The sequence below is a fragment of the Castor canadensis genome, chromosome 9 (assembly GCF_047511655.1).
Source record: "Castor canadensis chromosome 9, mCasCan1.hap1v2, whole genome shotgun sequence".
NCBI lineage: Eukaryota > Metazoa > Chordata > Mammalia > Rodentia > Castoridae > Castor > Castor canadensis.
Genome location: NC_133394.1, coordinates 56281255 through 56293868, shown reverse-complemented (window position 1 = coordinate 56293868; position 12614 = coordinate 56281255). Strand labels below are relative to the sequence as shown.

General features: G+C 31.8%; 1 protein-coding gene across 14 annotated transcripts in view; it reads left to right on the top strand.

The window, feature by feature from the left end:
* Positions 1 to 12614, top strand: part of Bltp1 (bridge-like lipid transfer protein family member 1) — a 230242-nt gene that overhangs the window by 138793 nt on the left and 78835 nt on the right. For 13 of the 14 annotated variants that reach the window (XM_074041667.1, XM_074041672.1, XM_074041678.1 and 10 more), the window contains 6 exons: positions 1059 to 1765; positions 2155 to 2400; positions 3792 to 3885; positions 6029 to 6079; positions 8958 to 9164; positions 10460 to 10698. In XM_074041667.1, coding sequence (XP_073897768.1) covers positions 1059 to 1765; positions 2155 to 2400; positions 3792 to 3885; positions 6029 to 6079; positions 8958 to 9164; positions 10460 to 10698 — 1544 coding nt within the window. The remainder of the gene's footprint in view (positions 1 to 1058; positions 1766 to 2154; positions 2401 to 3791; positions 3886 to 6028; positions 6080 to 8957; positions 9165 to 10459; positions 10699 to 12614) is intronic. The other variant, XM_074041670.1, reaches the window with a different exon arrangement.

Sequence of the window (12614 nt, the reverse complement as noted above, 5' to 3'; positions counted from 1 at the left end):
TTTTCTACTTTTTTATTAATCTGAGTACTCCATATTCTTACGAGTAACGGATGACTAGCTTTTGTTTCTCAGAGGTCTTGCATTTTCCCCTTAAGTTCTTACTTATGCTTTTCCCAGACACTGATTTTAGTTGTATCTTTTTTTTTTTTGTAACACATTGTTCATTCTGCTTATTATTGCAGATCACTTTTGGGTTACAATTTCTTTTATAAACACATGTAACTCTTGTAAAGCATGTACTGTAAAGCATGGGTAGTTACTGAACCAGTTAGCACAGAGATGGATATTTAGTAAGTCTGATAAATAGTTTTCTTTACTACTTTGCTGTGTCCAGTAAAGTATTTGCACAAATGAGGACCTTAATGAATTGTTTTAAATTTTAATTGTAACTTTGGTTGTAAAATATCCATGTCAGATTCTTATTTGGCTGCTTTTTGCTTGAATGACAGCTTATTCATCTTATTTACTTGAGTCTCCTGTCTTTTAAGATTTTCTTGCCACCTTTATGCGTTTTATATTCTTGTTTTTTCACTTATGAATTATTTTTGTCTCTTTTGAGTTTTCCTATTTGTTCCAATTCTGAATATCCACTTTTTCCATCTCTGACCACAGTCCTTAAGTATCTGGTGAGCTTATGCATTTTATAAATATAGGACAATGCAACATGGTTAAAGTAGGTTATTATAATTGACCTATGGTTAACTCTAAATTCCAGTACTATTAGGTGTGCATTGAATGTCAAGAAAAATTGTTGTATCACCTCATTGAAATCATTTCCTAATCCAAGTGAATGAATTTTAAAAATTAGTCAACTTTAGAGTGAAATCAATTGGAAAGACGTAAGGTCTACATTCAAACTTATAAAAAGACTGTCCTATTTAAAAAAAAAAGACAAAACAAAAATGAGATCCATTGGCTCTCTTGCTTAAAATCATTTGTAGGACTTATACTATATTTTACCTTGGGGATTATTTTATTAAAAATTTTGTAAAAACGTGAAGTTCTAAAAAAAAAATAAAGTGAAAACATGTCCTCTTTTTTTTTTTTTTACCTTTTAGGCAAGGCCACGTGAATCTTCCTCCACTTGAGTTCAAACCGGCATTAATGTTGGAAACTTTTAGCATCAGTGCTGTTGTAATGGAAAAATCCGTGTGCACTCCTCAGAACTCTACCAGTGCCCTTTCTTTTCATGATATTAACAAGCGCTATTACAATACCTTTCACTGCAACTTTACTATTTCCTGTCAGTCAATAAGCCAGCATGTAGATATGGCTTTGGTTCGTCTTATTCATCAGTTTAGTACAATGATAGATGACATCAAAGCGACTCAGACTGACATTAAACTTAGCAGATATACAGCTGGATCTGCATCTCCAACACCTACCTTCAAAACCAGAAAACATCGGGATTTTCGTTCATCTGACTTCAGCCGCAGTTCTAGAGGAAGTCTTAATGGTGGCAATAGAGTAACTAATGCAAAGAACAAGCGGACTAACAATGAGAATAACAAAAAGGAATCTCGAAACAAAGCTTCAATAGGAAGATCTGAAAGAAGAACTTCAAAAGTTTCTAGGAAAGGTTCAAAAGATGTGGTAGATCACATGACTATTCATATGGATGACTCTGATTCAATTACAGTGTCAGAACAAAGTGAGCCTTCAGCTGAGTGCTGGCAGAATATGTATAAATTGCTTAACTTCTATTCACTTATCTCTGATCCAACGGGAATTTTGGAAAAATCTTCAGAAACATTTGGACCAGCAGGTAACAGACATTTTTATGACTTTAGAATTTCTATTTAGCAATAATACTAAAAAAGACAGCAAGTTGGGTGATTGAAATGCAGGGAGATTAGCAGTCACAAAGGAGTGAAAATAATAATGACATCCATGTATTTTGTTATCCTACTTCCCATCCTGCCCATTTCTTATAGTTTGCTCTTAGGAGATTCAGTCAGACTTCATTTCAAATATCTGCCTCTAGTATTTTTCAGTGGATGTTTGGGATACGTTAAAAAAAGTAATCATTTAGTTGAGGAAGAGGAGGAAGAGTTCTGGTTGGAATATGGAGGAAATACAGGTAATATGATGTTTGCAATGTTCTGTTTTGTAGTTTTCATATCTAAAATTGTATGTTTGCATTTACTTTTAAAGGAGTTCGGAGCCCTACAGAGCCAACATGTAAAGTTGTGTTTGAGAATGAACAAGACAACAACAGTTTGACTAAGACTCAGAGAAAACGTAGCTTGGTGACTTCTGAACCTCAGCATGTTACTCTAATAGTGTTTGGGATTGGCATGGTGAACCGTACACACCTAGAAGCAGATATCGGTGGACTAACAATGGAATCAGAACTGAAGAGGATTCATGGCAGTTTCACTCTTAAGGAAAAAATGAAAGGTGTGATGATTTTCTAATGCTATAATGCTACTGTTCTGAAGACACATAATGCCAAGTTTTTGAAATTCTTATTTGGCAATTTTTTCTTTAGTGAGACTTCATAAAATCCTGAGGTAGAGTAGTAAGGACTTTAAAAGTCATTGAAGATCAGTGAATTGAGGCAGTCTTGATAGCTAATGAAAGTATCCAGACACCTAAAGATGAAGCTAATGTATCAAATACACAGTGGCACTTATTCTTTGACTATTTGTAATGTCACCTGGGGAGATATATCAAGTGACTGAAAACTTCAACAAAATAGTGAAGTTTGTAAAATACTTGGTTTTCTTTGTCACCACAGTAGAACTCTTATAATCTAGTACTTAATAGTATCTTCATGAAATGTTCCACTCATCGATATGAAATTTCCTAGGTGAATGAAAGTGTACCATTCATTCCAAGAATGATCAAACATGGTATGGCATTTTATCAGGTCTTGATAGGAGATTGTCTTTTTAAAAATGCAACATTATTTGATGTATCAAAAAGAAAGAAAATATTGCCAGACATGGTCAGATGCCATTGATTGTAAAATGCTTCCCAGTTTCAGAAATGCTAAAATAAAAACACATGCTTAGAATCAGTATCTGTATAAAAGTGAACTTGCAAGATTCCCTTGCAGCAATGACTTTATAATATCAGTGTCTTGTCTTTCTGGTTATAAAAATAACCTGACATGTTATGTTAAATGAGAAAAGAAAATTATGAATCACCATGTGTTTTTTTGTTAATGTAATCATTGCCAAATATATAGGTCTAAACAAAAGATTTGAACCTACTTTTCATTATATAACCTTCTCTGTTATAGTTCATTCCCTGTATACTGATAATTTTCTTAAAAACTAATTTTATATTAAAAATTATATAATGTTAAAGAACTTTCTCTGTAGAAGTTAAATGGATTATAAATTGCCAAGTAAAATACAAATACATCCGCCTTCCTTAGAAATATAGGCAGAGGAATTGGTAATACACACAAATTAACACAGCTAAGTTGACATAAAAGTTTCTTTCAAATTCATTGGTTTAAAACAAGTATGAAGTTTTTGTTTTGTGGGGTTTTTTTTGGGAGGGAGTTGTTACTTTTGCAAAAATTAATAATGTATGAATGGTATATTAAAATATGTTCTGCATTATTCCAATTTTGATATACAGTATGTACAAATATATGAATGCAGAGAGATAAGCATCTGTGAGGAAATTTTCTTAAAAGTAGATTGAAAATAGTTGAACAGGTTTTATTATAACTTTACAGTTATCTTTTGCCAGTGATATATTATGAGCAATTTTAATATGAAGTTCAATTATCTTGTTTCCAGAAAATAAATGATTATTTATTTTTCATATTTAAGATGTTTTACACCAAAAGATGACTGAGACATGCGCCACGGCTCACATTGGTGGGGTAAATATTGTGCTGCTTGAAGGGATTACACCAAATATACAGTAAGTGTATTCATTGTTATTATTATGCTTTTCTTTTCTTGGGAGTATTTTTTTTTTTGGCAGTACTAGGGTTTGAACTCAGGGTCTTACATTTGCTAGTCAGGTGCTGTGTAAGTCTTGTGCCATTCCCTCAGCCCTGTTTTTTATTATTTTCTTATACTTGTATATTATAATTTTAGAGAAAACTTGAAATTGTTTGGATGAACTCCCTGTTCCTACTATATTATAAGATTGTGAATAGGAAAAATGATCACAGTACAAATTTGTGCTCAGATATAGGATGCAAATGTTCATTTAACTCAAATAGTTAATTAAAACAAAAGTACAGCAAGGATGTAAGCTGCCTCTTAATTTTATATTAAGTAGTCATTACTCATATTCACCCTAGATTTAAAATTTTTCTTGTCATTTTTGCATTTAGTGAACTTAACAATGAAGCTTTTGAAATCCTTCTTATAGTATAGCTTAAGCTTTTATTTAAAGCACATATAGAAAGTTTTTATTTTCGCTTTTTGTTCTTGGATTTGTTCAGAATTGTTCTGATAATGATGACTCTTATATATGATATTCAGACCATTCTTCCATTGTTATTACAAGTACTCATTTGACAGTTCATTTCCTTGTTAGTATATACCTTCATTCCTAACTTCCTTTCTTTTAGTGGAACAATTTTATGTTGTAACTATAAATGTTTTGATGATTTTGGTCATATTTTGAGCTTACTCTTAATACTGTAGCTAGTAATGTTGGGTACTGTTGTCCTGTAACATATCCATCATGCCAAATAACAACTAAGTAGAAGATTTGGTTCCATGCTATAAAAATTAATCATTGATTGACTAAGAAGTATGATTAATTAGAACTCTATTGGTAATATCTTTAGTGTCTAGAACTGCAATAGCTTTCCCAGGGAACATTTCCCAAGATGGGTATTTATCAATAGGCTATAGCTTTGGGAAGTGAGTTTTGGTTAATGTCAGTAACCCCAGAGTCCATGCTCAAGACTTTTTTGGAGACCGTCTCAGATTTAAATGTTACTAGAATCAAGTACAGTGTATTTCATAAAAATTGCCTAGGGTCAAGATCACATATACTAAACTGTGTTTTTATGAAAGATCAGGAAATTCCCATGGTTGTGACAGGTGAGACCTTTCTTCATTCAGTGTGGAGGAAGGGATGGATATAATAGTTACAGTATTGTGAAGTTCCTACTGTGGGCTGGCAATCCTCACAGCCATTGTTTTATTTAATCCTCTCTGCAATCTTGTAAGCTGGGGTGATTTTATCCCCCATGTGCAGAACAATAAATCGAGGTTCCAAAAGATCAAGTTATTGAGATTCCTGTACCTTACATTTCTCCTATTTTGGCATCATGTTTTCTGTAGAAAGTCATCATAGTCTTCATTTACGCTAAATGTGAAGGATCATGGTTATCTTAACTTCCTCAGAAAACCGATTTTTTAAAAAGATTTTCCATGTATTGTAGTTAATTTATCCTATTGAATCTCTTTATTTCTGACATCTATTATCTCTTAAGAAAAAGGCTTCAAATAGTCTCTTGACTTGCAATACTTAGTATTTATAAAATAGGGTTTTTTTTTTTTTGGTGGTACTGAGGCTTGAACCCAGGGCTTTACACTTCTGAGGCAAGTGCTTTACCACTTCATCCATGTCTCCAGCACCTTGCTTATTTTTTGATATAGGTTCTTGCTAGATTTTGTCTGGGCTTGCTCAAACCATAATCCTCACTTCTCCATCTCCTGCCTAGCAGGTATTACAGGTATGAGCTGCTGTACCTAGCTTTAAAAACGTCTTTAATGTTATGTTTGGTATTTCTTGCTTTCCTCCATCCCCCATTACCCTCATCTGTTTAACTTGAGAAATAACAAGTACTCATTTGTCACTGCATCCTCATAGTGTTAAAGCTTTTTGGATTTATTCTTTGTCATTTCCTTTCCAATTGCAATTAATTTAAAAGGAAATTGAATGAAAACATTGTTTAAAAATGACTTGAAGGAAAATTTTAAAAGTGAGAAATTAGAAAAGCTTTCCAGGTGATTGGTCATGTATGTAACTAATTTATGTATAAATGTTTATTTGCTTCCTTTTGTTTTCCTGCTTTCTCTTGAATCTTCATCTGTAGACTGGAGGATTTTCCTACATCTCCTACAAGTACAGCTAAACAAGAGTTTCTGTATGTCATATTCTTTTTCATGGCTTGTGATTAACATAATATTGTTAGTATTAAAGTTAAGTCTTTAAATTATCTTCGTGGCTGTGAATGTATATAGATATTGTTTTGTAGCCATAGTTCAGACACTTTCATTGACTAAAGCTTATTGATATTCAAGAACAAAATAAGTAAGGACTATCTTTTTGGTAATTCATACTTTGTTTTGTTTTTGCTGACATGTTGTAATGTAGTTGTGTATTGCTTGTGCTAAAATTTCTGTTATGGCATTAATGTTTGATATGATAATAGAAACTAAAAATTTCACTTCTCAAAAGAGTTTTCACTAATTACAAAAATAATTTTAAAACACTAACAAAGGATCTGCATATTTTAACTAGAATTCTGTTTTTAAGATGGAAGTTTATTGCCATATAGATATGTCTTATCTATCTGTGGCTTTTACTACATGTACCTTTATATTTTTAATGACTTAATTTGGCTAATTTTATATCTGATATTTTGTGGTGGTCAACTATACTGAGTTGTATATTTAAGTATTCATTAGATGAGTCAATAACCACTACAAATTGATGTTACTTAGTACTAGTTATTATTTGGACATTTCCTATAAAATTTGAATATATTGATTAAATATATAAGTTTATATTATACATTTATTATACATGTATAATATACATACATATATAATATGTTCCCTATACACAAATATGTTTCCCCAGAGACAAAACATCAATTTAAAGTCCTTTTTAAGGATTATCAATGTTCTATTTTAATTGATTGGCAACTAAAAGTACTAAAAACAAATGCAGTAATATTAAATTATAGAATTGAGTTTTTTCTGAAAACTACCTGTCCACATTACTGTCATCTTAACATGTACAAAAAATACCCCATTTAATTCCACTTCATAAGTCATAGTAGCTAGAGATTTACTCTTTCTTTTTCCTTTTATTCACTGAGTTCTCTGGATGTGTAACAAAAATATCAAAATTTACTTTAAAAAGAATGATGTTACTAGCTTAACAATTCTTTTTTACTACTCCACAGTATTTTAGTGCTCAACAATTTTTTACTACCTCAAAATTTTTATTATTGAACAATTATTTATTAGCTTTCATTTTATGTGCTAGAAATTATGTTGAGCTTTAGGGATGCAACAGTAAGAAAATAAGAGATGGTCCTTGTCATGATATCACTTATAGACAACCTCTCACCTTTAAGGGTTTTATGCTGAGAGGGGTAAACATGTAGGGTACAGGTTCCAAATGAGAAAGAAGTTCCAGTGATTTTAAGTATTTTACTAAATACCATGTGATCTCTACATTCTTCATCCCCATTGAAGAGATTTTCAGGGAAAACTGAATTGAGGTAGGCAACATAAGCCAAGTTGCTCTCCCTGCCTCTGAGATTTTGAACCTGTCCGCTCAAGTCAGTGCAGTGGAATGGATTGAGATGTAGAACAGTGATTGGTGTAGGGGTATCATGCTGCCCCACATTGAGGAATGCCACTTGAAGTGGTGGACATTATGTAGAGTATCATGTGAATGGGGACCTTTAGTATTGGGCATGACCAATCCCCTGAAGTGCTTAACTTCAAAATTTCCCTAAAAATATTTCAGTAGAACCTCCACTAGAATAGCATTCAGTCTCATTAGCTTTCCATTCTGAATTTTGGTTTAAAATGAGAATCCAATATTGCATAGGGACTTCATAATTAAGCATATTTAGACACACTTCAAAATACAGGGTATGAAGTTAAACAGTGAGACAGATGTGGAAAAATTGTAGCTTTTATTTTCATTTACTGGTATCAATAAAAAATGAGGAAGGCTACTTTTAGACAATAATTAATAACCTTTCTTGGTAAAGACAGTGACATTCTTTGAGTTGAATATCGTGGTGGTCCCACACTGATCACACTGAACTGAAAAATGGTAGAGAGTGTACTTGCCAACTGCATGCAGAGAAGATATAAGAAGATTGGACTGAGGATTTAAGTAGTTTGAAGGCTGCCAATAGGAGTTACCTATTCATAATTTTAATTCTTGAAGAGAGTTATCACCTAACCTAGGTCACACAACTTACAGTATATGCATAAGAGCTGTATACAAGAAACAAGTGCTCAAAATCTCTATAAAATGATGACTATAAAAATTGTAGCATGCCAGATATGCCTGATATATACACGAAAAGTTAACAGCAGATGTCCAAAAAGACTGGTTAAATGATTCAATTACAGTACAATATAGTACATTTCCCACAGTTCTCCTAGATCCCCTGGGTGTCTCAGTTACAAACTACCACAGAGCCTAATCAGGGAAGGACCTTTTCTCATTTTCTTTTACTGATGGATTTCACACAGTAGGACTTTTTAAAGCAGACCAGCCTGCCTTCTATTTCTTACAGCATAGTAGATGATTGTTAGAGTAATTACTTTTATTCCTTGATTAGATTTTAAGAAGTATAGTAAGTGTATTTTCTTTTTTTGTCTGTCTCTCTTAGTGGTTGTACAGGTCCTAACATAAATGAAAAGGAGAGTTGTGGATTGGAGAAAAAAAAATCAAAGTGGAATTTTGTGGGTGTGTGCACTGTGTGTCAGTGTTTTTGCTTTTATTTACATGCAGTACATGTATATGTGAGCACATATTTATTTTGTTCTCTAAATTCTTTCTATTAAATAGTATGCTATTCAATGAAGTATAAAATAAATATATTTTAATATTTTTGCAAAAGATTTCTTCAGTATATGATTTAATACTTAAAAGATCTTATTTTACCTCATTGACTGATTTCAGAGTATTTCTGTTGTTCTCAATATTTTTTCAAAATTTGTTCTCATTTGGCTACATTTTTAATGATCCTCTTTCTTCATTGGTAGAACTGTAGTGAAATGTAGTATTGCCAAGTCCCAAGCCCTCTACAGTGCCCAGAGAGGGTTGAAGACAAACAATGCTGCTGTGTTCAAAGTAGGAGCTATTAGCATCAACATTCCTCAGCACCCTGCCACCTTACATAGCATGATGGTTCGAAGTTCTCACCAACTATCTAAACAAATCTCAGACCTCATTAGACAACCTTCTATGGCGTAAGTTATTTTATTTGTCCACGTGCTATTATGCTGTGTAATGCTTTAGGATTTTTTTTTTGTTGTGAAAACTAAAGTTTGGAGGAAAATGAATGGTTACTTATAAATATTGAGCATTATGGACAGTAGGACCATTGGAGAGTAGTTAGATAGGGTCATGGGAGAAGCATATTGGATGTCATCAAAGTACAATGTCAGAAAGGCATTGTCAATGTTCCATGTTGCATAAATAAAGCTTGAGAGAGCCTAGAGATTTTTGGACATCATGGGGAGTACTAACAAAAAAGCAAATTGGTGAACTCTAGAACTGTCTTTGAGTTCATTGAAATTTATGATGCATAAGTTTAAGAAATTGCAGTGATCACTTAGGACTCATGCAAGGTTTTGTGCTATTATTGATATGATTCAAGACAAGATATAATACCATATGAAAAATTTTAAAGGACAATAAATTAGGCCTTCATATATTAACTTTCTTCCTTGTGTCTGTAACTATTGTTCATGGCATGTGCATTGATTAGCCTTATTCCTGGTCTCGAAAAGCTGTAACTAATTTAAAACATGTATATAAAATATAATAAAAAGTTATCATAATTTCTGTTTCCCATCCTATAAAGTGATAAAACATTAATGTCTTTTGATTATATCCTAGTTCAGTGATTTTTCTCCCAATTATTTTATCTAGAGCTTAGTTCTCATGTAATATTAAAATATGGCTGAAGTTTACTTAGTAATAAAAATTTAAAAACATTTCTGTGTGTACATTAATTTTAGTTTTAAATACACTAAGTAAAATTTTCCTTATTGTATTATATTGTCAATAGGGTATAGCAGTTAAAAAGACTTTGACTTTTGACTGATTATGTTCAAATCTTGGTTTCACCACCTTCTAACTATGCTTTCTCATTTGCAAAGTGGAGGTAACAGTTCCCACAGATTTTATGAGATAAATGAAATAAAACACTAGTACAGTACCTGACACTCAAGTAATTATTGTTACTGTTGGTGTTGGTATTATTATTAAAGCAGTTCAGGTAGTATTGATAGTATGTGTTATAATCAATGGTAGAGTGCATAGTAGAGAAATAATAGAATTTGTAATCAGAGAAATCTAAGTTCATATCACCTTAGAAGTATAACATTCCAGGAGTCTATATTATTAAATTACTTCTTCTTTTTTGCTTTTCTAGCTCATCATTATTCACTAGCTATTTTTCACTGAAAATGTCATTTTATTCAGCACAATGGTGGGCTATTAATTTTGGTTTTGAGAAAAATTTTGTTTCAATTTTTAGCCCACAGCCTGTGAAAGAAGATATTGCAACACCACTACCTTCTGAAAAAACTCCAACAAGTGTTAATCAAACTCCTGTTGAAACAAATGAATTTCCTCAGTTACCAGAAGGCTTAGAAAAGAAGCCTATTGTTCTTAAATTCAGTGCCATGTTAGATGGTATTGCTATTGGTGCAGCACTTTTACCATCTCTGAAAGCAGAATACAAGATGGGAAGAATGAGAAGTCATGGAATGACAGGTAATGTTGAATCTTGAATCCAGCCTCTTAAAAATATGTGAATAAACAATTCGTATCAAAACACTTAATTTCATTAATGGTCTTCAATGAAGTCAAAAATACAGTTTAAAATGCTTGAATGGTTAGGATGTATCCTGCTTTGAATGCCTCAAAGTTATTCAATTATATAGGCCATTTCTCCAATTGAAACTTAATTGAAGGAATGAACCATTTTCTACATCTGTTAGATTTTTACTTAGTTTATTTTCACATTGGGTGCATTTAACTTAATTTTTTTTTACAACAGTTATTTCTGTATGACTTTGTGACCTTTATATATGGTATCCAAAAAGTCTTTGCTTCTCATTTTTAATTTTAATTTTTATTGTAAAATGCATTAAAAATACAAGAGTGTGTAAATAACACACACACACACACACAAACATGCTTTAAGAAACAATTAAGTATCATGTACTTTGAAGCCTCCTTCAGAGTCAATCTCTGTGACCACTTGTACTTTAGCCACTATTGTGAATTTTGTCTTATCCTTTTCTTTATATTTTTCCTATAGATGCATGTTCACATAAACAACTTAAAGTTTGCTTTTGTCAATTTGAGACTTATTTATATGAATCACACTAGCACTTTTTAATACACTTTTTTGCTATACATTGAGTTTAAGATTCACCTATTTTCATCTATCTGGTATATTAATTTTTTAACTGAAATATAAAAGTTCATTAAATGATTATATTAGAACTTGCTTATTCATTTGGCTCCTTAGACATTTTTGCTACTATGAACATTTTCCTAAGAATATCTTGATTCACATTTTAAGAGTTTCACAAGGATGCTTACTTAATGGTGCAAGTAGAGCACAGGATAAGTGCACCTTCAGTTTTACTAGGAAATACAAAACTATTTTTCTAAAGTGCTGTGCCAAGTTACTCTTCTTGCATCATTTTCATTGCTGTACTTCCAGGGAACACTATTGTTCAGATTTTAAATTTTTGCTTTTCAGATATATGTAGAATGATATCGATCTCATTTGTGTTTTAATTTTTATTTCTTTGATTGCTAATGAAACTGAGTTTTTTATGTGGTTAAGAAATCCTTATACTTCTTCCTATATGAAATGCCTGGTGATGACTTTTTATATGTTTACTTTCCCATTTTACAGTTAAGTCATTTGTATTTTCCTTGATTCCCAAGGGTTATTTCTATATGCTGTATTAAGCCTTTAATATTACATGCTTAATGTTGTCACATAGAGGCTTATTATTTTACTTGTCTTTTGATATATGGATATTCTTACTTTTAATGTAGTTGAATTAATCAGTATTTCCCTATATGGTATGTATTTTTATGTTCTGAACAAAAACTCTCTTCCCAGTTTCATGAAGATGGTCTCTAACATTCTTACTGAAATACTTTGAATTTTCCTATTCATATTTAAGTACTTACTATATTTAAAATTGATCATTATTATCTTGAAATTTGGTGCTAAGTGGTATGCATAACCAATTCTTTTTGCATCATTTACTGAGTATTCCATTTTGCTTTTCAGTGATCCATAACCCAAAAATTGGTCATATATTAAGTTAACTGTGGGAGTCTTTTTCTGAGTTTTCTCTTCTGCTTCATTGGACAATTTGTACCAATAACACATTTCTACATGATATTTTTTCTTTGAGTAGTTTTTCTAGCTGGTTTTGGTTTTTGCTCTACCATACATGTTTTATGATCAGGTTATCAAGTTCTCTGAAAAAACCTGTTTGGATTTTTATAGGAATTTAATTGGTAGAGGTATATGATACTTATTCTTCCTATTCCTGAATGAGTCTGTTTCTCTGTCTCTTTAGTTTTCTTTAATATTTTTCCAAATGCTTTGTTCTTAAAAGATTTTTTGTACCTTTTTTTATGCTAGATATACATAC